Source organism: Tachypleus tridentatus, chromosome 11 (genome assembly GCF_004210375.1).
Source record: "Tachypleus tridentatus isolate NWPU-2018 chromosome 11, ASM421037v1, whole genome shotgun sequence".
Classification (NCBI taxonomy): Eukaryota; Metazoa; Arthropoda; class Merostomata; order Xiphosura; family Limulidae; genus Tachypleus; species Tachypleus tridentatus.
In genome coordinates this window covers 69,490,939-69,514,388 of record NC_134835.1, presented here as the reverse complement: position 1 = coordinate 69,514,388, position 23,450 = coordinate 69,490,939, and the positions used below count along the sequence as shown (strand labels likewise).

At 32.5% G+C, this 23,450-nt stretch overlaps 1 protein-coding gene across 13 annotated transcripts in view; it reads right to left on the bottom strand.

The window, feature by feature from the left end:
* LOC143232400 (disks large homolog 1-like) overlaps positions 1 to 23,450 on the bottom strand; it is a 258,171-nt gene that overhangs the window by 183,358 nt on the left and 51,363 nt on the right. Inside the window, exon 1 of one of the 13 annotated variants that reach the window (XM_076467803.1) lies at positions 15,377 to 16,468. The exons of 10 other annotated variants lie outside the window; for them this stretch is intronic. In XM_076467803.1, coding sequence (XP_076323918.1) covers positions 15,377 to 15,538 — 162 coding nt within the window. In that variant the 5' untranslated portion in view covers positions 15,539 to 16,468. Of the gene's footprint in view, positions 1 to 14,481; positions 14,503 to 15,376; positions 16,469 to 23,450 lie in introns of those variants that run through there. 2 more of the 13 variants (XM_076467801.1, XM_076467809.1) reach the window with 2 other exon arrangements.

Genomic DNA, 23,450 nt, shown 5'->3' with positions numbered 1-23,450 from the left:
CTCTACTGCCACTTTTTGATGCTTTTCATGTTAATAGTCAATGTTAGCAACTATTAAAGAAACATTATATGCCTCCTTCTGCCTGTTCTTCGTGTTAGTAACCGACACTGGTAAAAAAAAGAAGTACTCCCTTTCCCTTTTTTATGATTCATGTTAGTAATTGACACTGACAGAAAGGATGTAGTTTAATATACAGGTATGTTTTATTGGTATGATGCTTTTTAACAAGGTTTTACTTTCCCTGTTTGAGTAACTACTCCTGATCACACTTTCTTTCTTTCAATAACTACTCTAAAACATGTATTCAGTCTCAACTTTACATTCTTGTCACTACATACATCAAGTAATTAAAAGTTAAGCTTCCTCCAAGATGGAAAAAATGTTATTAAAGCAACTTGTATTTAAAATTAATCATTTCAATCTCAGGAGCCATGATTGGAATTGCAGTTCTACTACTGTGTATAACATGACTTGCTGTACTTTTAGAAGTTTTATTGTGGTGTTAAACAGTTTAGTTGGTTGAATGGCAACCAACCAGAATGGAAATTATTAATACATAACCATGTTGTCTTAAAATTAACTGTACCAGCATAAAGATGTGGCATTCCAATAGCATTTCGATTTTTATACTTTATCTCATAATATAGTAAGATAGGGGAATAGAATAGTAGGTATAAGATTTTAATTTAGAGTTTTTGTTGTGTAACACAGTATAACATTAAATTAGGCTTAATTATAATTCAACTTGCAGTGAGATTGTAAGACAAATTCAATACATAGTTTGACAATTAACTAGTTTTTAGACTGTACTTATTAAATAAAACATAGGCTTAACAGCATTAACAACAGGATACTGGCATTTAATCATAGTATCGAGTGTTTATTTTAATTCTACAAATAATATAATGATTAAGGCTAGTTTGGGGGTTCAGCATTCCCAGTTTGTTAGGTGCAGTGAATGGGTTTTATTTGAGAACTCTGGACTATTATGCACTTTTAAGGAAGCTAGTAGTGAAGATGTTAAATTTATTTGTAGAGTTTGGTGGTTGAAGGAACATTTGGAGAATATCTGAACTATAGTTGAGGAAATACATGAGAGAGAAGTATAAACTGTGGGAAATAACAGCAAGACTACAAGGTAGGCAACAGCTAAGATTAACAATGACATCCAAAACATTAGAAATAGTAGTCTTTGTGTTAAAAGTAGCAAACTTATTTATAAGACCTTATTTTATTGAGCAACAGGTTTTGACCTTTAGTTTATGTAGAGAAGACAACTGGAGAAAAAGAAAGTAAAAGAAATAGAGGAGGATATGGGTTATGAACTTAAAGAGGTTACAGTTATAGGTGATTTTTTGACACAGCATGTTGACAGTATAGTCTGTACAGTAAATGAGAAGAAAAAAAGTTAGATTATGCTACCCTGAGGCACAGGAAGAATACATAACTGAAAGAGCAAGAGATATAATGAAGGAGGCTGGTATTATGGTGTTAAACTGTTTAGTTGGTTGAAATGGCAACCCAATCAGAGTGAAACTTATTAATGCATTACTATCTTGTCTTAAAATTAATTGTACCAGCATAAAGATGTGGCATTCCAAAAGCATTTTTATACTTTATCTCATAGTATAGAGGATATTGATATAGGGAAGAATAAATCAGAGGAGCAAATTAATAAGTACAAGGGGTTGATAACAGCATTTAAAGATAAAAGCCATGAAATGCTTGTGCCAAGAATACTGCTAATAATTAAATGTGGAGATGAAAATTTGGGTAGATTACTAGAGCTAAATACTAGGCTAAACTTAATATATAAGGATGAGCAGGTTGGCTGGTTGGACTTGTGGAATCAGTTCAGTGGGAGAAGGGAACTTGTTGGAACCAATGGCTTACACTTAAGTAAAAATCTGACATGCTAACAAGGGTTATTAACTCAGCTATAAACTAGGACTATATAGCTGTGAGGGCAAAGATTAACTAAATCAAACAAAACTGGGATGTGGAGAAAAGTTTAGCAAAGAAAATCAGTATAAAATTAGTTATAAGAACAGGTTTGATTGTTACTATTGTAATATTAGAATTATAAGAAATAAAACAGATTACTTTAGGGAACTGGCAGGATAGACAATTTTGATATAATATGAGATATAATATTTTGATATAATAAGATATGGGAATAACTGAAACATGGTAAAATGTAGATGATTTTGATTGTAGAAATTTCTTGGAAAACATGGTTATAAATTATTGAATCCTTTCACAATGAGCTCCTCATAATATATGAGTTTGTCTACACATTTGCATACATTAAGTAGTTACATTATAACTTTTGATACAGCATGTGTATCTCTACAGAAATTAGTAGACTTTTAGCAAAGATTACAAGTATTTTGAACACAAAAAGTGAGATTTTTAAAGAAATATTTACTAAAGATTTTTTATGAAAATATCCAGTTTGCTTAGTTACAAGTCTGAGTGAAAAGTGATTTCATGTTATGATTAAGAACTTATTCTTCATCTCAAAAATCTCAAATATTATTTGTGTAATCTCTAAAATTTACTAAACACACTTTAAATGTTTGTTTTCAGTAAGGCTTTATAATTTATGTTATTTTCTATACTCTAACTATGTAGGGTTTTCTCACTTGACCAACTTGGTAACCATCATAAAATTACGCTTTTGTCATGGTACAATGACTATATATTGTAACACAAAAATACAAATGTTTAGTCTCAGAATGCTGTATGATAATTATTTTTTTTATTATATTGACCTTCCAGTCATTCCTAGTTAACATTTACATAACTTACATTGACATGGTGCATGTACACTCATGTTATGTATTGTTACATATCCAATAATATAAATCTGACCTTCAGTCTTCCCTGTCTTGGCTGTGTTTAGTGGCTACTGTTTTGTTATATACAGTCACATTTCAATTATTATACGTTATACATGTTCAAAGATTATTAATATTTATGAACAAATTATCAGATTTGTTTTAAATATAGAACAATAAATCAAGAAGTAAGACAATTATCTCTTCTTTCTATGACCTTTGAACTTGATTACTGCTTAAAATCATGGTTCAAAAGAATGTGGTAGCCTTTCACAGGTTAAAACAGCTGAAAAAAACCCTAGGGAGGCATTCCACACTATCTATTGGTTATTCACATGTCATACATTGAAGTAAGTATATATTAAGGAACCATTTTCAAAAATGGAAAGAGGTGAATGAGGCCACTGTGTTTGATTTAGTAAATAAGCCATATCTCAACAAAATAAAAATATACGAGGTTCTTATTTTATATTCTAGCATGTTAATAATATTAGTAATTTGAGTTTCTAATTTGTATGAAACTATAGACTTAGTATTTTGACATCACAAACATTAATTATAAATAGTGCTACATTCAGCATATCAAGTGATTCAATAAAATCTATGTTCAAGGATGTTATTTTAAAATTTACTTTTAAATTAAGAAATTAACTCATACCTAACCTTAAAGTTTGAATTATAAGCTACAATTTGATTTCAAACTTACTGAAAAATTCATAAAATAGTAGTTCAATAAACGTTTGAATGCAAGTCAACAAACTATGGTATGGCCTTTGACCCTGGACCTGTCATGAAAGGGTTAATAGGGACAGAGATGTAAAAGAGGAGTGGCTTTATATATCAAGTGTGAGTTACATGCTGTTGAAGTTGGGAATATTACAAAGAATACTAAATCCATTTAGGTTTCTGTTAGTGGACATTAATTATGAAAGGTAAAAACATATGGAAAAATGAAATAATTTCATAATTTATATTAAGTTATTTACAATTACATCAAATTTAAAATGTAAATTCCTAAATATAAATGCTTAGTTACATTTCAATAACTCAAAATATTTTAACACTCCTACGAAAAGACGTTTCTAGTCCTGATTTCTCCAAGCCCGTTCCCCTGGCTGTGATTTCGCTAGATAGTAGATAGGGACAATGGGAATCTCGTTAATCCATTCATTAATGAATTTAAATGGCAATTTCATTTAAATACAAAATTATTAGCCTAATATTAATAACCTTTCAAGTTGCTCTGGGGCCTATTAGGCCCCACTTTTCGTAGGAGTGTTAAAGTGCCTTGGTATTTTGGCCAGCTTGACATATATTGTACAAGTAAAGATATTCATATACACAATGTTACAATAAACAGTATCAATTGAAAAACAGCATAATCCTTCTTCAGCATAAAAACAATATCTTAAAGCAACAAATTATACACATAACTCATTTTTCTTGCATGTAGCACTTCAATTATACTGTGGCAATTTACCCAATACCTTTAATAAAAGTAAGAAAGCAGTGTACTTTATTACCTCTACCCAGTCTAGTGATTGTGAATATTAATAATTAGTTCATGTAAAGGGAATATCTCACATTTGTTCTAGGTGTTATAAATGTGGGTACATCTGGTTGGTTTGATTTTATTATTAGGTTTAATTTCATATTGAAATTCAAATATATTTTATATTTCACCCACATCATTTGTGTGCTTGAATAAAAGAAATGGCGTTTCACAATAAAAAGTACACATATACAGACAGAAAGAGAGGTACAAGTAAATATAATGTTTACATTTTTATAACTCAGAGAATGTGTAAAAAAATAAATATCTATAATTGACATCCAAAATATTAAAATAAATCAGTTATAAAGAGCAAAACTAAAAACAAGTGTATATTATATTTGGATCAATTTTAATAAATATTTTATATGGAAACAAACCACTTTACGTGGTACTACAGAAACAAACAAACAAACAAACCACTTTACGTGGTACTACAGAAACAAACAAACAAACCACTTTGCGTGGTACTACAGAAACAAACAAACAAACAAACCACTTTGCGTGGTACTACAGAAACAACAAACAAACCACTTTGCGTGGTACTACAGAAACATCAAATAAACCACTTTGCGTGGTACTACAGAAACATCAAATAAACCACTTTGCATGGTACTACAGAAACATCAAATAAACCACTTTGCATGGTACTACAGAAACATCAAAACAAACTACTTTACGTGGTACTACAGAAACATTAAAACAAACCACTTTGCGTGGTACTACAGAAACATTAAAACAAACTACTTTACGTGGTACTACAGAAACATTAAAACAAACTACTTTACGTGGTACTACAGAAACATTAAACAAACCACTTTAAAATTCTCCTTTCTTTAATCTTGTAGTACCAACCTGAGTATTTTAAATATGTATACAAATGACCACAATACTGTAAAAGTCCTAGTGAGCCCATAATGATGAAATATTGGTTTAAGTAAATTATTAGATAGTAGCTTCATTTCTCAAAAAATATGGATTGTTACATTTTGTGGTTATTCAATGTTTTCTCATAATTGTGCTAGTACTAAAAGAAAACTATTTAAAATTTTATTTTATTTTGATACTTCTATTTTCAGGCAGTAGTGAATATTTCCATCACCATAGTGCTTCTCAGTATATTATCATTTTAAAATTAAAACCATCACGTTCTGATAGATTCGAGAGATGTTATCAGAATAACAGCATGAACGTAAGTAAACAATGCATTTTCCCATATTGCCCCAAGGACAAAACACACAAAAAATGGGAATTTCAAAGACACACTCTTGCAGTCTTTTATGATGATGTTATTAGACAAAATATAACAACAAAAATTGCAATATCTGACAAACTAGAGTTGCACAATACTCCTACAAAATACCACTATACATCAAACACAGTTTTGCTAAAATATTATTTTTCTCCATTATCACTTACCTATCTTTTACTGAAACCATACAGATTTGACATTCTTTCAGTAGATTCAGTTCATTCCTCATGTTTTCCTACCCTTTAATTTAACGTACATCAGGGTTACTCTAATGAACCAACATTAGATAGTGGAGAAGGAACACTGACTACATATCTGAATTTGTGACCATATGAGAGGAAGCAAAGTTTTAGCAAAATGTACATAAAAGACATGTTATAAAAGCATTTGTACTCAAGATATGTCTACAAACTGACAACAACTGTCTGAATCTGGCTCCGAAAAGTCAGAGTACTAAAAAGGTGATGTTCATGTGAGAAATAAATATAATTTTGTCCATCACAGAGTTTGAAAATTCCATCTGCCTTTTTAATTGCATCACCTATACAAGTATATAAAATCTCTCATGTGCACATCTGCAGTTTTTGCAGTAGCTCTTTATAATGTATCTTTGGGAGTGATATCAACAGTTGATAATTCTGACATCATATAAATAATATGATATTAAATAGCACTGTGTAAAAGATCAAAATATGTACTTCGAACTCCATCTGCATAGATGACAAACTAGTGAATGTCTCAGACAAGAAGACTTGTCGGGAATGATATATATTAGTTCTTGGCAAAATGCTTGTTTATGCAAGGTTGAGTAAAAAATAAACACAAGGTTCTATGTGCAAAAATAACAAATCAGGTTGGAAGGTTCCAAACTGAACACAGAAAGACTGTTAACTACTCCACTAAAAACAAGAAATAATACCAAGTTGGTTCAGCTCAACTTTGGTGTGAACTAGTTTTATAGTTTGATATTTCTATATCCTGATAATGTTGCTTTTGTGTTTGTTCAGATTAACTGCTGTTATCAATAATTTAATGTTAATACTTACTTATACATATGAAATAAATATTCTGAGTTAATTTTTATGGTTTATAATTTGTACAAGAGCTACCTTGTTTCTGTAGATAGCTCACAAAACAGAATTTAAACTTAAAATGATATTATTAAACTTTAAATGAAAATATTAAGAAACAATGGTTGATGTCAAAATATTATTACAAATATGTATTATCACAGTTGTGGATAATGTTTAAAAGTGCAACTCATATATACAAGACATTTAATAAACTACTACTTTAAGAACTTGAGATTAGTAATTCACACGAGGAACAACTTACAAGAGTTAGATATGAAAACTTAAACTCATTTTAAAATTACTATTATTCAGTTACTGGATGATGGTTCCATTCTCATATCAAATTTCTAACTGCTAATGAAAGCTTAATCTGTGTGACTTTCAATGAATAGTCCAACAACATAGCTGTTTCAAATGAAGAGAAAACCTACATGTAGTGATGTGTTACACTTTAACTTGATAAGGCCAGGCAAAATTTAAGCCTATAACTATGTTGCTGTTATTTCACTGGAACTAAAGCCTTTGTTCCATTGAACAAGAATTTTAAATATCACACCTAGGATGGTATCTCAACCTTAAAATTATTTGGTATATTTATGTTTATGTTATACTACAACCAACGTGACTTTGATGTTTAAATAAGCTTCAGTGGACATATAAAAGAATAAAGATTAAAAATCTGTACAACAAATACCTTAAATAATCACATCCTTGAATACAACAAATACTCATGTTCTCAAAAACACAAAGAAGATTTATAATACAAATAAATTAACTATATTTTTCACACAACACAATCAAGAAAAACCAATACTACAAATAGTCTGAATGAACTGTATTTTTCAAACAACAAAACATGAGACCTAGACAAAAGAGTGGCAAAATTGATCATATTTTATTTCAAGTAAGCAACAAGATCTAGCCTACACACAGACTAATTACATTTTTCAAATAAATAAACAAAATTTAAACAACATATAAACTAATGTGGCTACATTCTTAAATAATCAAGATCTGGACTGCAAATATATTGAGTTAATAACATTGTCCTCTATGGCTCCACTTAAAGTATGAAAACTTATAATTCTCATTATCAGACTTTGATAGCCTGTTGTTGCTTTGTTTTAACAAACAAACAAACTACTGCTGTTTATATTTTTTTCAAGTTCAAAACAAGAATTATCTAGATTATAAAAAAACCCTAATCACATTTCTTCTAATACACAAAAGTAAAATGTGCAGATTCAAATAAATAAACAAGGTCTACACTAAAAACAGACTAATATAACTATATTTTTCTATTACAAAAAAAAAAAAACCAATAACCAGACTAGAGAGAGATTAACTGGGCTTTTACAAATACAAAAACAAGTTGAATTTATTTTTTCAAATAAAAAACAAATAAGAACTAGAGTACAATGACAATTGTATTTTTCTCAAATACACAAACTAGAAAGAACTACACAGCAAATAAACAAATTTTATTTTTCCACTGCACAAACAAGCAAAATCTAGACCACGAAAATATTAAACTAATATATTCTTTTTAAATAAACAAACCAGCAAAACCTATACAACAAAGAGACTAAATTTATTTTAGTTTTTCAAATACACAAACAAAAAGGGCTATAATACAAGATGTACTTCTGTGGGATTCCTGAAAGTATACTATTTCTAGAGTAAATGTAACCTACAGGAAGCATAATTCTTGTAATTTCTGGCAGTACAAATTGCAACATTAAGCATCCTTTATGTGATGCAATTTTAGTGTCTATTGACTAACAGATAGCAAAACATTACGGTATAGTGGTGAGAGTGTTTAAAACAAGTTACACCTCCAGGAAGTCTTCACACCCCTTTCAAGAAAACAAACAGCAGTGTGATTCCATTGCCAAATGTTCTATCATAAGGCTGTCATTCATGTTCAAAGCACAACACACTGTCCTGTGTAAAGACAACAATTTCTGTCTGTTGAAACAATCTAATTGCACAGAAATCAATAAACGCTGCAATCGACAAGTTGTCCAGTTTGTTTTCATATGGAAAAGCATGAATAGCTATTCCATTTCATTATCCAACTGTTTAGGATATGAAACATTTAAAAGTGACATATTAATGGAAGGTTTATTTTGCTGAAACCAGACCTTATTGGTCTCATTTCTAGAAGAAAATCCTTCTTGATTATTTGCATACTGTTACCTGAAGTATGCAGATGATTTCTGCCAATGAACTGTATATGTTCCTAGATTCTTACCTGTTATGGAGTATCATATGTTGCCTACCACATCTGGGGTACAATTTGGTACAAGACTCTTTCTCGATGGTCCTAATTCCACTAGTTAATCTACATCCCTTTGTTTTCCTTCCAAGTCCAAGGGATATCCTCCTCTTGACAACTCTAAATTCCCATCATGAACATGTTTTAGATCTCAGTATAAATATATTTGGTGTCAGAAAGGGTTATCACATATCCTTTCCAAAAGTGATAAATTTTCGGTGGCATCACACTGCTTACAAAATGCAAAATATTGTCAATATAAAGACTGATATATGCTGTTTCACTGTGCGTGCTTTGATAAATTGTATATTATACATACTTTGGTGCAGCCTAGGTTTGATATATAAATATATTGGGTATTTTACAATTTCCTGCGTTATTACTGTCAGCATAAATAACCAACTAAAAATAAATGGTTAAAATCACTAATTTGTTAAGTAAAAATTGTACAGAATTCCAGCAATAATCAATTTGTTTGATGAATTTTCTACAAACCAACTAGAGGGCTCTCTGCGCTGTCTCTAATTTTGAAGTAACAATTTTTGTTTGTTTGTTTGTTTGGAAATTTCGCACAAAGCTACTCGAGGGCTATCTGTGCTAGCCGTCCCTAATTTAGCAGTGTAAGACTAGAGGGAAGGCAGCTAGTCATCACCACCCACCGCCAACTCTTGGGCTACTCTTTACCAACGAATAGTGGGATTGACCGTCACATTATACACCCCCACGGCTGGGAGGGCGAGCATGTTTAGCGCGACGCGACGCGGGCGCGAACCCGCGACCCTCGGATTACGAGTCGCACGCCTTACGCGCTAGGCCATGCCGGGCCTTGAAGTAACAAACTAGAGGGAATGTGGCTAGTAAATATTAATCACTGCGAAATCTTCAGAAACAAACAGTGATACTGATAATCACATTTTAACGTTCCCATGGTTCTAAGATGACAGATTTCGATCGCGCACCTAGCAGATTGCAAATGAAACGCCCTAACGTCTACGCTATGCCCGAATTATTAGACCACTATCTCGACTCCAAATTTATGTAAACAAGCCATACAGTAGTTGTCATTTAAACAAACTAATGGTGTTTATTATCAGTACAAAAGAAATTATTCTTTAGTCATCACTACCTGAAAATAAGTTTTAAATTTTACAATTCCCATTTAAAATTAACAGGTAGTGCCATCTTTTGAGGATTATTAAAGTTATTCGCAACAAGATGAAATTTATAATTTAAAAAAATTTAAATATCGTATGCGTTTAGAAAAACATTAATTTGCTTCTATAAATATGAAAAGCGTCACCCCAAAAGTTTATAACTGCAGAAATATTTCTGTAAGTTTAACGTTAAAGTTAATTTTAACATGGGCATTTCCTTTTCCGAAAGTATAAATAATAATTATTTTCTACTTGGGAAATGTAAAGTTAAGTGAAGAGATCATAGTTTTTAAAAGACAAATTCGCGTGTCATGAAGTTAACATTCTTGAAAATATCACGAGGAACAAAGAGGTAGCTAAATACAATAACATTCAAAAATACATACACGTGTCAATTTTCTATACTAAAAATAGTGTGAACTAAATGTATTCCTTCATATATACAAATATAGGTTAAGAAGAAAGACAGCTTCGCAGTCCTTTATCGATATTTGCTTACATTTTATACCAAAATCGTGCAATAAAAACCAAGAGAAATATTTTTTTACGTAGCCTTTCATTTACAATTCGCTGTTTTTCTCTGCGCCTTTATATGGTTGGGTGTTAGGGATGTGTTGTTAAAATTTCTATTAAAAAGTGCTAGCAGTTCAACAGCTATTTCTAGAGTTCAAAAAGACTAACAGTAGACGTTAACAAAAAGGCGTTACCTACGACTGCTTAACGGTTTTTCATCAACATTTCTTAAAGTGCATGGCAAAGTACAATGATAGCTAAATGTTTACTCAAAACCAAAAAATTCAAGTTAATCGCACTAGACTTTGACGTCACTGTACTGAGGTATTCCAGACAAACTGTGGCGCGTGTCTCACAATAAAGACTAGCAGTTTCAACTTTGTATTACCTTCCACAGATCGGTCGGTCAGACCAGTGGTGGGATTCAGGGGGTTCGCGCGAACCCGTTCTTAAAAATTTTTGAGCTTAGCGAACCCGTTGATGGCTTCAATTATACCGTCGAATTGTTGATGTCGTGGAAACTGATTGCGTCACACTTCATCACACATTTCGACAAGAAAGATTTAATGAGAAAATCACAGACCGTATTATTGACAAAGTTCGTCAAGTGAATGCAGTCAATAATCACAGTGCAGATGATAATAGAGTGAAACAGAAAAAAACGGACAAATATGATGACAATCAATTGACTATTTGGAAATTTTTAAAATGAAATAAATAAAAGATTTTAAAGCACTTTTTCCATTATTTTCCTTTTCAAATGATGTATCAGTATAGACTTCCGGAAAAGTAAGAGAACCCGTTATTATTGAGGCCTTCCCTTGAGAGAACCCCTTCTTAAAATTTTTGAATCCCACCACTGGGTCAGACTCGTGTTCATTACTTTGATCACATATTAAACTACAAATATATTTCACTGTACCTAATATCTTAAAACATAAAATCAGTTTAGTTGAGTTATTTTCGAAATCGATGATAACATTCAGTATTTAGTAACACAAAGACACCTTGTGTACAAGTAAGAAACTTACAACTCAGGTGCACTTTATAAGTATTACGCATTAATAATCCAATATAATCTATTAAAATATTAGTATTTTATCGTAATATTTTTAAAGAATTATCTTATTGAAAAATAAAAAAGTTTAGTTAGTACTCGGATGTACTTCGTTGGTGTAAGAAGATGTACACCTGCAAACCCAAACAATAGTATTGTCTATCTGTTATAAATCTATGGGTCAGTTGTAAAGTAAAGTCGAGGCAGCCGGTATTGGTGTAACTATACTTATGATACTGTGATTAACATCATTACATGCATTTGTAAAATTAAAATAAACTGTTATTAGTGCAGTATTAAACTCGCACGATTGAAATAAACTGTTACAAGTGCAGTATTAAACTCGCACGATTAAAATAAACTGTTACAAGTGCAGTATTAAACTCGCACGATTAAAATAAACTGTTACAAGTACAGTATTAAACTCGCACGATTACACCGTTACAAGTACAGTATTAAACTCGCACGATTACACCGTTACAAGTACAGTATTAAACTCGCACGTTTAAAATAAATGTTATTAGTAGAGTATTACACTTGCATGTTTAAAATAAACCGTTATTAGTATTAAACTTGGACGTTTAAATTAAACTGTTATAAGTATAGTATTAAACTTGCACGTTTAAAAGAAACTGTTATAAATATAGTATTAAACTTGCATGTTTAAAACGCTGTACTTGAAAATAAAACCTATATTTAAAATAATGACTTAAAAATAAAAAATTTCTACGCAGCTTTGGAATGCCAACTTCTGATACAAGTTCATTTAATAGTACCCTATTATTATTATTATTTATTTAATTATTCTTTATTTTTATATTTCTTCTTTGCTTTGAAAATCAATCACCTTCCCACAACTGTCTGCAGGCAGTGAATGGTGATACAGATGTGGGACGTTGTATGATTGAATACCCACATCTCACTTTGCTCGTGTGCGTTTCCTTATAGCAAAGACGCACTTGGCTATCTACTGTGTCCACCAAGTGGAATCGAGCCCCCTAATTTTAGCTTTGTAAATCTGTAGACTTACCGCTATTCCAGAGGGGGACCTATTCCTTTGCTTATTTTATTATTTATTCTTCACGTGAGACTGGCGAACGGAGGTTAAGACTGACTGACAGACGGTGTATCCCTTCAAGTCACCTCCAAAACTTAGGGTGCATTCTATATCCCACATTATAGCCTGTACCCTGGGGAACCTTTCAACTGATGCAGTGTTTTATATTTCTGTTTCAGCTTGTTTATAACAAACTAACGTTTGAATTTACTGTTTTTAAAGCAGTCCTTCTTTTTGATTTGATTCTACTTAACTCTTCTGTATTAATATTGTCTCTACCGTGTTTTAAATATAAACACGGCGAGTTCTTAATGCTTATGCAAAACTATGTGCGAGATGATAATGAATACTCCAATAATATGTTATAATTAAATTGTGTGAAAGTTAGGAATTTTGTGTTATTTTTAATAGCATCCACATACACTTTTTTGAAAGTTCATAGCTCGGACAAAGGACGGGTACCTTAACTTGTATTTAATACTAAACAGATGCTATATAAATTACATATATTCCATGAATTATATTATGAACAAATACCGGAAATACACCCTATTTTTTTGTACTGGACCGAAAATTTACCACCACACCACTGCCAAGAACTGAAGTTTTCATTTCTATGAACAAACGAGTTGTACTGATTGTATACACAAGTTGTATATATTTTTCACTTTATAGTAAACAGAGTTCGTAAAGTCTCGAAATGAATGCAATTACATTGTCGTATATCATAATGTGGGTAAATCGATACCTAGAAATATCCACGCACTTCTCTCTACGTTGAAATGCCTTTATCAGTGAGCTTCCGACCCTCTTACAGTTATATGTTATTGCCCGATGAAGGCTGCGGGAAGAGGGTCGAAAGGTCGTAAATAAAAGTATTTTAACGTAGAGCAAAATCACGTTTAACATTAGGCTCTTTAAACATTACTGGAAAGTACGATGTTAAATCCTAATGAAAGATCGCAGAATTATCATGGGATTAGGCACTCACAATTTTTTCTACAAATGAAGAAAAAAATGGAAATAGACTAGTTACATATTCTTTGTTAAGCAGTTTGTGAAGCTCTAAAATAATTATTCTATAGCATTAATGAAAATTGGAACAGCACATCGATTATTGTCATCAGTATTGCTTTTAACGCAAAAGTGATATATTTATTGTGTTTATTAGCATATTCCTGCAAATTACAAGCATCGTTACAATTAGACTTGTATATAATTAAGCTTAAATTGTCGTCCTGAATGACAAGTTATACAAATAAATAACAAAAATAACTAAAGATTACTTTTCGAAAAATATACATATCATAATACCACTGGAAATTTTAACAACATAAACGGGGTGGCCGTTAATGTTTCTGTTTTTTATCCTCTAAAATTAAAGTCCTTCTAAGTGCTTTATACTTCAATGTAAGATATTAACGATTTTCATTACTATGTATACACAATTTGATACACTGGATAATGATCCATAACATGATATGAACAAGTTAAACTGATACACAAAAATGTATACGAGCTGATAGACGAATTAAGTCGTATCATATTACAGACAAATTATTCACGATTCTGTTCTAAAACTAGTAACGTTAATTTACATTTATAAACTGAAGAGTCTTCATTTGTACAATCATTGGTCATTATAATTTAACCAGAAAATATAAAGTCTACCAATCCAAAAGAACGTGATATTTCTGCTGCCTACCTTTCTTTTTGTGTACCTGAAGAAGGTGTTATAACAATTATAACACTCAAATATTTAAATTTCTTTCAACTCGATAAACACGCACGCACGGACACACACACGATTCTACCTTCAACGAATGCACTTGTATCTATTCGGATATCTTATTTGTTTTGAATCTATATGCGAAGCTATATGAGAGCTTATTTCCATTAGCCGTCCCTAATTTAGCAGTGTAAGACTAGAGGGTAGGCAACTAATCATCCCCACCATCCGCCAGGTCTTGGGCTATTCTTACTAAGGAATAATGGGACTGACTGTAACACTATAAAGCCTCCACGACTGAAAGAGCGAGCATGTTTGGTGTGACGGAGATTCGAACAATTGACCCTCAGATTGCGAGTCGAGCGCACTTACCACCTGGCCATGCGGGGCCGAAAATACCTTGCAAGAAATGAAGGATTTCAAATAATGTTGAAACAAAAATAGTTTTAGTTTCGGACTAAACAACAAACTATTGATGAAGTTCTAGCAATCACTTAGTTCTTGGTATATGAAGTCAGATTAAGTCCGCATAATCTATGTTCTAATTACTTCGATTCCGACAAATACCACGTGTACTATGAAAACTGTTTCATAAAAACAAATATGAAAACATGAATATAAACTGACTGATAAAAACACTAACACATCTACGAATAAAATCGTTTAGCTCATGCAATTATACTGTTACTACGGTAACTAAGAAATGGCTCCATTTTATATATAAATACACAGAAATATCCCAAATAATTGAATCTAAGTAATATCCGTGTCCTCGTCACTTACAAATATTAATTTGTTAAAACATGTGTTATAATGCGCTGGACATTAATATAAATTAGATCTTCATTACAAATATCTTGTTTCTACTTACCCGAGTCGGCAAGCAACAACTACAATTTTTCAGTGAAATATGTTTCGGGGGGGACTCCACCCTTTTCTTTTTTCTCCGTCGACGTATTCGATTCGGTACAATATACACATAGCTTGAAATTCTACGTCTAGACAAACGAACTATTGAGACCCAGTCTATCATGGCGTACAACAGTGTGTGTGTGTGTGTGTGTGTGTGTGTGTGTGTGTGTGTGTGTGTGTTAGCCAATAATCCGAATGATCAGATTAAACATGCAGTAACATATACAGATTTTAATTTATTCATGTGCAGAGGCGCTACACGAAAAACATGCGAGATTATACGAGTTTCTATTAGAAATTGAATTAGAAAAGTTTTATATTTTACTGGATGCTTATTTGATACAGGAAGTATCATATACTTCGTATCATCAGATAAAATGAAAGCTTACAGCTAGCATTCTAAGCGTTCCATGAAGATATATGATTGTTGTTGAGACATTTAAAACAGTAAAATTTCTTTTCATGTGATTTTAAAAGCCATAATGCAGACGAGTACTATATTCTATTGTAAAACAGTAAACGCTACACCGTTCCGATTCCAAGAGTTCTAGTGTCCAAAACAGAAGAAAAAGTTATAACGACTTTTTTTCTTCCGTAATACATGAAATGGTCTTGATGCTTTAGTTATACAATAGAACATGATACTGTGAAGTCGGCGACTTAACTAACCTGCTAGTTGGAGCGAAAATAGCTAGTTAATTTCCAAGATTAATTCTACACATATGAACATATTATCAATGCAAACTTCTAAGGTAAATGCTGCTAAACTGCACAACCGCTGCGTTTAACAGTGCCTGGAAGTTTCGGGTAATGATTACCTTCTATTGTGCTATGTATGACAAAGGAAGCACGCGGGCTGAAATAAATCTGAAGGCACCTCAATGCATTCAGAAACCGTCGACTAGGATGCTAATACACTTCACACGTATACATGCTTTAGCAGAACTACATTGGTTTCTTTCGTCCTTTGGGCATTCTCTCGACGCACTAATGCTGACGGAATCTTTATTTACACGACAGTATCTGTATGATCTACCAGAAGTAGCAAAACTCTGTGCTCGCACAGCTTTGAAGAGTCAAACAAAAACGGTTTATACACGTACATCTCGACATCATTGTTTATTTAAAACCCCAGAGTGAACAGGAAATTTGTCTTCAGAATAGCTCGCAATCAAGAAAACCTTTTATGCGTATCTGTAGAAGAGATTAATGTTACCAAAACATTCCACATTGATTTATAACGGATTTTAGAACACCGGATTTTACAATGATGTAACAAAACGTTTTTATAGGAAAAGAAATATGCTGATAAATAAAAAAGTAATAATTTCGAGTTTTAATTACTATACAAAAGTCTTACGTTTCACACAACGTACATTACTCAGTTTTTAAGTACACTCGAATGTTTCCGAGTGAAAATCTAAAGAAATTACGACAAACACATTTGTACTGAAATAAGAACTGCTCGTGCCAAGGCTTCTTGTCCTCTGACTAAAATAGGCTGTGAAACTATTCTTAAAGCCGATCCCTTCTAATGAAGCACTGTGCCTCACGTGCAGCCAGGTCACTCTTGTGTACATTTTAGTGAACGAGATGAACAAAAAATGAAGAAATAATACAAATGGCGGTAAAAAAAACAACAATAAACAGACGAAGAATGAGATTTAATGGTGACAGAATGAATGAACCAAAAGCAGCGTGACAAAATACAAAAAAATATGAGAATGGTATCAGATAAAAGAAATACCTTCTGTAAAAAACATGCATAAACATACACGTACTTATGCAAGAAAAATTATAACATACTTTCCATGCTGACCCGTCTGAATGTCAAAATAATTCTCTTACGTACTTACTTCTTAATACACTCAAATCAAAGAACTTATGAAGGGTATTACCACCAATATTTGCGATTCGTTTATACAAGTTAGACAAACTTCCATTATAAAAGCCCCCCAGTGGCACAGCGGCATGTCTGCGGTCTCATACCGCTGCAAACCGGATTTCAATACCCGTGGTGGGCAGAGCACAGCTAGTCCATTATGTAGCTTTGTGCTTAATTTCAAACCACTAACTAACTAACCATTACATAAAAAATATTCCTCAATAAGTTAGTGCTATGAGATACAAGCACAACTTCCCTATGTCCAGTATACACACACACGCACGAGGAAGCATATAGCTTACAATACAGTTAGATTCGGCAACCGTTTCGATTAGGGTATAGAGCTTTAGATAAAATAAACCATATTTATAAACAAAATTAACCACACACAAAAAGTGCTCTTTCAAGTGATTAATAGTTATCACAACGGCGTTTATACTTTAAACTCCAAGGAATTGATACATCAACTATGTCAAAGGCTCACAATCTGTGAGGCACGCTCCCAAGGGAATATCTCAGAAAATCCTTGAAAGAAACCAATAGTCTGGAAAGAATAACATTTGTAAATAGAAGTAAAAGGGGAAAAGTAACGTCTTTAACACACAATAATCCTCTGTTGGGCTGAAATATCAACCACATTGGAGAAAATGGCAGGCGCGGAAAAATATATATATTTAAGAATGATCGGATAGAAAAGTCTCGAAAAAGAAAACTTTATTTAATTACTGTCTGTACGCATGCGCATGAAAAACCCCCACTGCTTGTGTAATGGAACTCTCACGTGATTTTTGTTACAATGTATTAGCAGAATCTTATCGGCGCACAAAATAATAAGACATTTATTTTCTAACTGAGCCAGAGGTTACAAAATACAAAGGAAACAAAAACTATATTTCTGTATGGAAGTTGTCCGATATATTAAGTTACCTTCTCCGAATTTAGAAGTTTACAAACTTGAGAAGCTGTCTTACCAGAAGTAAGCGTGCATGTACGAAAAATATCTGTACAATCTAGCTATACAACTATATTCTATATTAATAACAAAATACAAAATAGGTATACCTCATTACATACGCAAAAAAATCAAACATTTATTTTGCTAAATTTAAGCTAAATGTATGTATAGCATTTAATATATAAAGTAAGTGTATGTCTGTCAACTCTGTTCCTTATACGTTTCCACATTTCTTAGTAAATCAGCAACAAACTTAACACAGTGATATACGACGACATGAAGATCATGGAGTGGGGTTTGAATCCCCCATTTACTATATAAATAAATGTCAATGTGTGTTTGTTTGTTCCTTATATGCTTCCACACTTCTCGATCAATAAACACCCGACTTGACACAGTGTTACAGAATGACTTGAGGGGGTTGTAGTCCCTCCCCATCTAATTTCATATTGATAGAATTCTTGGAAATAGCATGTCTTTCTTTTCAGTACTGGTAGCTCTATATATTTGTTACGTTGTAGTGCAATTAGTAATGCTGAGCTTCGAACTGAGTTGTGCACTTAAACAGATGTTTTTTTATTTAGTTTTAATGTTAATTTACTCTATCAAGGGGTGTACTTTTTGTAGGAAATATTTTTCCTCTTTTTTTTTTGGGGGGGGCCTTCTTTTCACGTACTAGATTAATCGTAATAATTACAAATTGCAAATTATTAACAAAATATTATATTACATAGAGAATACTACTGAATTGAAAATAATTTTACAAAAACGATCGCTTTGTTTACACGTGGTTCAAACAACTGTTTTAAGAACAAGCCAAGACAATCAGTACTATATATTCAGAAACTGTTATGGCCACTTTATACGCTACTGATGTAAATTGAAATGCAACCTGTTTACAGTCCAAACAATATTGGTAAATTAGCCAAAACACCGACAAGTGGGTTTGTTCAGTTAAGTAAAAATGCTGCATAATGGGCTATTTGTACTATGCCCACTATAGGTATAGAAACCCGATTTCTTGTGTTATAAATCCACGAGGAAATGGAGGCTCACATGTGTAAAATATGGGAAAGGTTTTTCGTCAATTTGTTCTTGCTGCAAGATTCCCCTTTCTTATTAAAACACTAATAAATCTATTAAAATAATAATGGTCTAGTAGCTACACAAAGGTGGACAACATCATAATTATTACTGTTCCACGTATTAGAGACCCATTTAGTAACAAGTGTGCATCTGTATGGTGATACCACTGTCCTTCTGAGTATCGATACAATATCGGTTTTCTTTAAGTAAATACTTTAACCTCATGCATTAAAGTGCATATTAATCTCTTCACATTTATTTCTTTTTTCCAAATGGTTATTAATACAGCCCCATACAACATTTAAACATGTTACAAAGCTACCACAGCCCCATACAACATTTAAACATGTTAAAAAACTACCAAACTGTCATTAACACACCCTCACACTGTGTTTCGGCATATTAAAAAAAGCAACCAAACTGTTGTTAATACAGCCCCTATTTTGTTTTGGCATGTTAAAAAGCTACCACACTCTTATTAATACAGCCCCATACTCTGTTTTAACTTGTTACAAAACTATCAAATTGTTATTAGCATAGCTCCATACAACGTTTTGGCATGTTAACAAGTTACGACAAAAACCAACTTCAAAGAAAATGTAATAAACTGTGTAACACAGTTTAAGAAAACGAATCACAAACATATGAACTCAGTTGAGACTAACCATGACAACCATTAACCAATATAAGATTGTTTGTTTTGAAAATTCGCGTAAAGCTACATGAGGGCTGTCTGCACCAGCTCGCCCTCATTTAGCAGTAAAAAACTAGAGGGAAAGCAGCTAGTCATCACCACCCACAGCCAACTTTTGGGCTACTCCTGTACTTACGGATTACACGGTGAGCATGTTTGGTGTGACGGAGGTTCGAATCCGCGATCCTCAGATTTGCGAGAATACACTCTAACTAACTAGCCATACCGGGTCTTGACAGACTTCAAAAAACGTTTTGGAAAAGGTTACGATAGAACGTCCAAGTCAAAAGGTGAGTTTAGCTATATTCCGGAAGTTAATACGTTTTTAATTATAAAATGTGTTACAGTAGTTTCCTTATAAAATGCAAAGACCTAGCCCTAACGTTAAAAGAGTATCGTGATTTAATGACATCGATACTCGTTCGGCTATAATATTGTCAAGGAGATGCCTACCCCTAGTAACAAATGAAACCAATAGACGGCGGTAGTCATGAAGAATATATCAGTCATCTTACGTTATACTTAAGGAATTTAAGATTCTATGATACTATAATATATTTGACTAATTGTTGTTTGATTCAAAATTCCTTGCCAACTTAAAAGGCAGTTTCACTTGTTGGTCTTCAACCAGAGTCAACAGAGAACAACCAAACAGAAATCTGGCTAGTGCGTACTACAAAAAAAGATCAGGAATCTAAATACATTATCCACTGAGATACCAGAACCTGGGGAGAACATGCAGATTTGCTGTTATACGTTTACAATTACTATTTTGGCGTTTTCTCATTGTTTTTTTTATTGTTATTATTTCATTGTTATTGTGCGTGTTTTCTATTCCATATAATTGATATCGGATACTGTCGGTATACGGCGAAACTCAATAATTACAGAACTGAGGAAAAAGAAGAAATACAACTGTACGTTTTACAAAACCTTCATTTATTAACTGGTTTGCCCAATACAGGAATCTGTTTCTGTTTTGTTTTCGTTTTTTACTGACAATACCTCGTTGAAGAAGGCAACCTAAACTACAATAAAACTATGAACATTTTCTCTGTTATACTTCATATTTCTGACTGTAACAGATATTAAATATATTGTGAAATTACATGATTACATTCAAATGAAGCTAAATGAATAAACAAAATCATAAGGACATATAAACAGCAAGTCCAACCTCTGATTAATTATAAGTTTTTTAAGCCATAAACAAAACACATTAGCATGGAATAAAATACGCTGCATATACACTTGCAGCAATATAATTACTATACCCAGCTTGCTAGGCTAAATTATAGTTTCAATTTAATATGTCATCTGGTTAAGGTTATTATGCATGAGATAATGAAATTGCTTAATCTTTATTGTCTCACGTTCGAAGGTAATCAAAAACAAGATTACATTTCAGTTCTAAACCATGCAAAAGCTAAATTAAAAATTCTGGTCTGTGGTTTGCATTTCAGATCAGGATCTACGAAGTATTTGCCACCAAATGTATCACAGTGTCGTTCTGGAGCTGTGAAACCAAAACCTGCTATAGTGCTATTTTTCCCTTACCATTGTGTGTTCATAGAACACGAAACTACATAAAAAAACATCATCTATCAAACCTGTATTCTATAAAAAGTTCACGAGTTTGTCTAACCTAAAAAATATAGTTATGATTCCGGTTTCATTATGCGATATAATGAAGTAAAAACTGCTAATTATAAGATGTATCCGAAATATACAACTAACTACGCAAGAGCCAAAGTACTGAGTACTTGGTATTTTCAACCTGACCGACACACCATTTAAACGGTTAGTGAGTGACCAGAAGGTTTGGGTGTGGTCATCGTGATTTAAGAGTGCTGACTGGGTGAAGGGCAACCAGCCAATAACATCCTCCACCTACACAATTACATTAACCAAACAGTGGGAACGAATGTCATTTTTATATCGCACTTACAACTGGAAGTGTAGAACGTGTTCATCAGCATATCACGAACCTTGGATCTCCCAATTCGCCTTCCAGAACGTTAACCACCAAAGTAAATCCGGCCTTTAGAAAAATGTTACCATTGCGAAACACCGAACTGAAGCTTGAATAGTGTTTCTACTGGTCTACAATATCTTACGTAATAATACGCGTTAACCGTGATTTTTGCTACTTACGCAAAGTTTGCATTTTCAAGAAAGTAAGCATGATGCTACATCATAGCAAAATATAAATTCTTAAATACTTTTTTAAAGCTGGTTTTATTAGAGTAACGAAACGAAGGACGACGCGAAAGAGACTAGAAGAAAGTACAGTATCACATTCGTTTAGACAACGGTAGATAATATTAAATAGTTTTAACGTTATAATATTCTTTTATTAGACTGCAAAGCCATCTAGTGAGTGATACAATATAATCTTGGTTGCACCTCAAGCTTATGGATTCATATACCATGATGAATCAGTTTTAACTTGCATAAGAAATTAGTTATTATTACTAGACGATGGAAGGTTTGGTCACTTTTCTTAAAGAGCAACATCATTTTAATATGTCATTAATGTATTCTGATGTTACCTAATACAACAGCGTGCAAGCTGTGTGGGGTGTGGAAAGACAAAAGAAGTGCGCGCAATATTACCAAAGAAGTAAATAAATTCTATTTAGCAGTACACATTTAAAAAAGTAAGTTTCCAAATTCACACAAATATTTAATTAAATAATATACTAACAGCAATTAACATGGAAAAAATGGCATATACAATATACTACAGAAATGAAACTACGTCAGCGTACAGATTGCACTAGAAATAAGAATTATGTTAATTCGACACTGAAAAGTACTAGAAAGAGGCTACACAGCTGAAACGTTTGGTATTTCATTCTCTTCCCTCTTAAATACACTTGTAGTTTTGTATTCACACAGTTTGAGTTTTATCACTCCAGAGGTATGATATCTAATACACTTTTTTTTCTGGGAAGTGGTTATTGGTTGTTTACTGTGTAAATATGAAATTTATAACTTACACAAGATAGTCGCCCTAAAAACTACTGATTGTTTTGCCTTGTTTTATAAGTGGAACTGTGTTGACAGTTGTCTCTGAACCTTTTTAATTAATATTTTATGCTCCCCACGAACATAATTAAACCCCCATAAAAACTGAAATATCACTAACTCAGCATAAAACAGTATTTAAAATTGTAAACGTTGCACTTTATAAGTTTATTATAGAAAACCAAAAATTCAGGCAACAATACGCCCCTCCTAATCAGGGTGCAGGGATGCGTAATATACGATAAACCGGAAGTCTCAGTTATCACATTACAGTATTTATAAACCAACTAGCTCGGGAAGTTTGTTGAGGAATCAAACATGATATTAAATAATGTTCCCCTTCTTTCTTTTGTTATTAAATCCCTAATGACATCATTACGTGC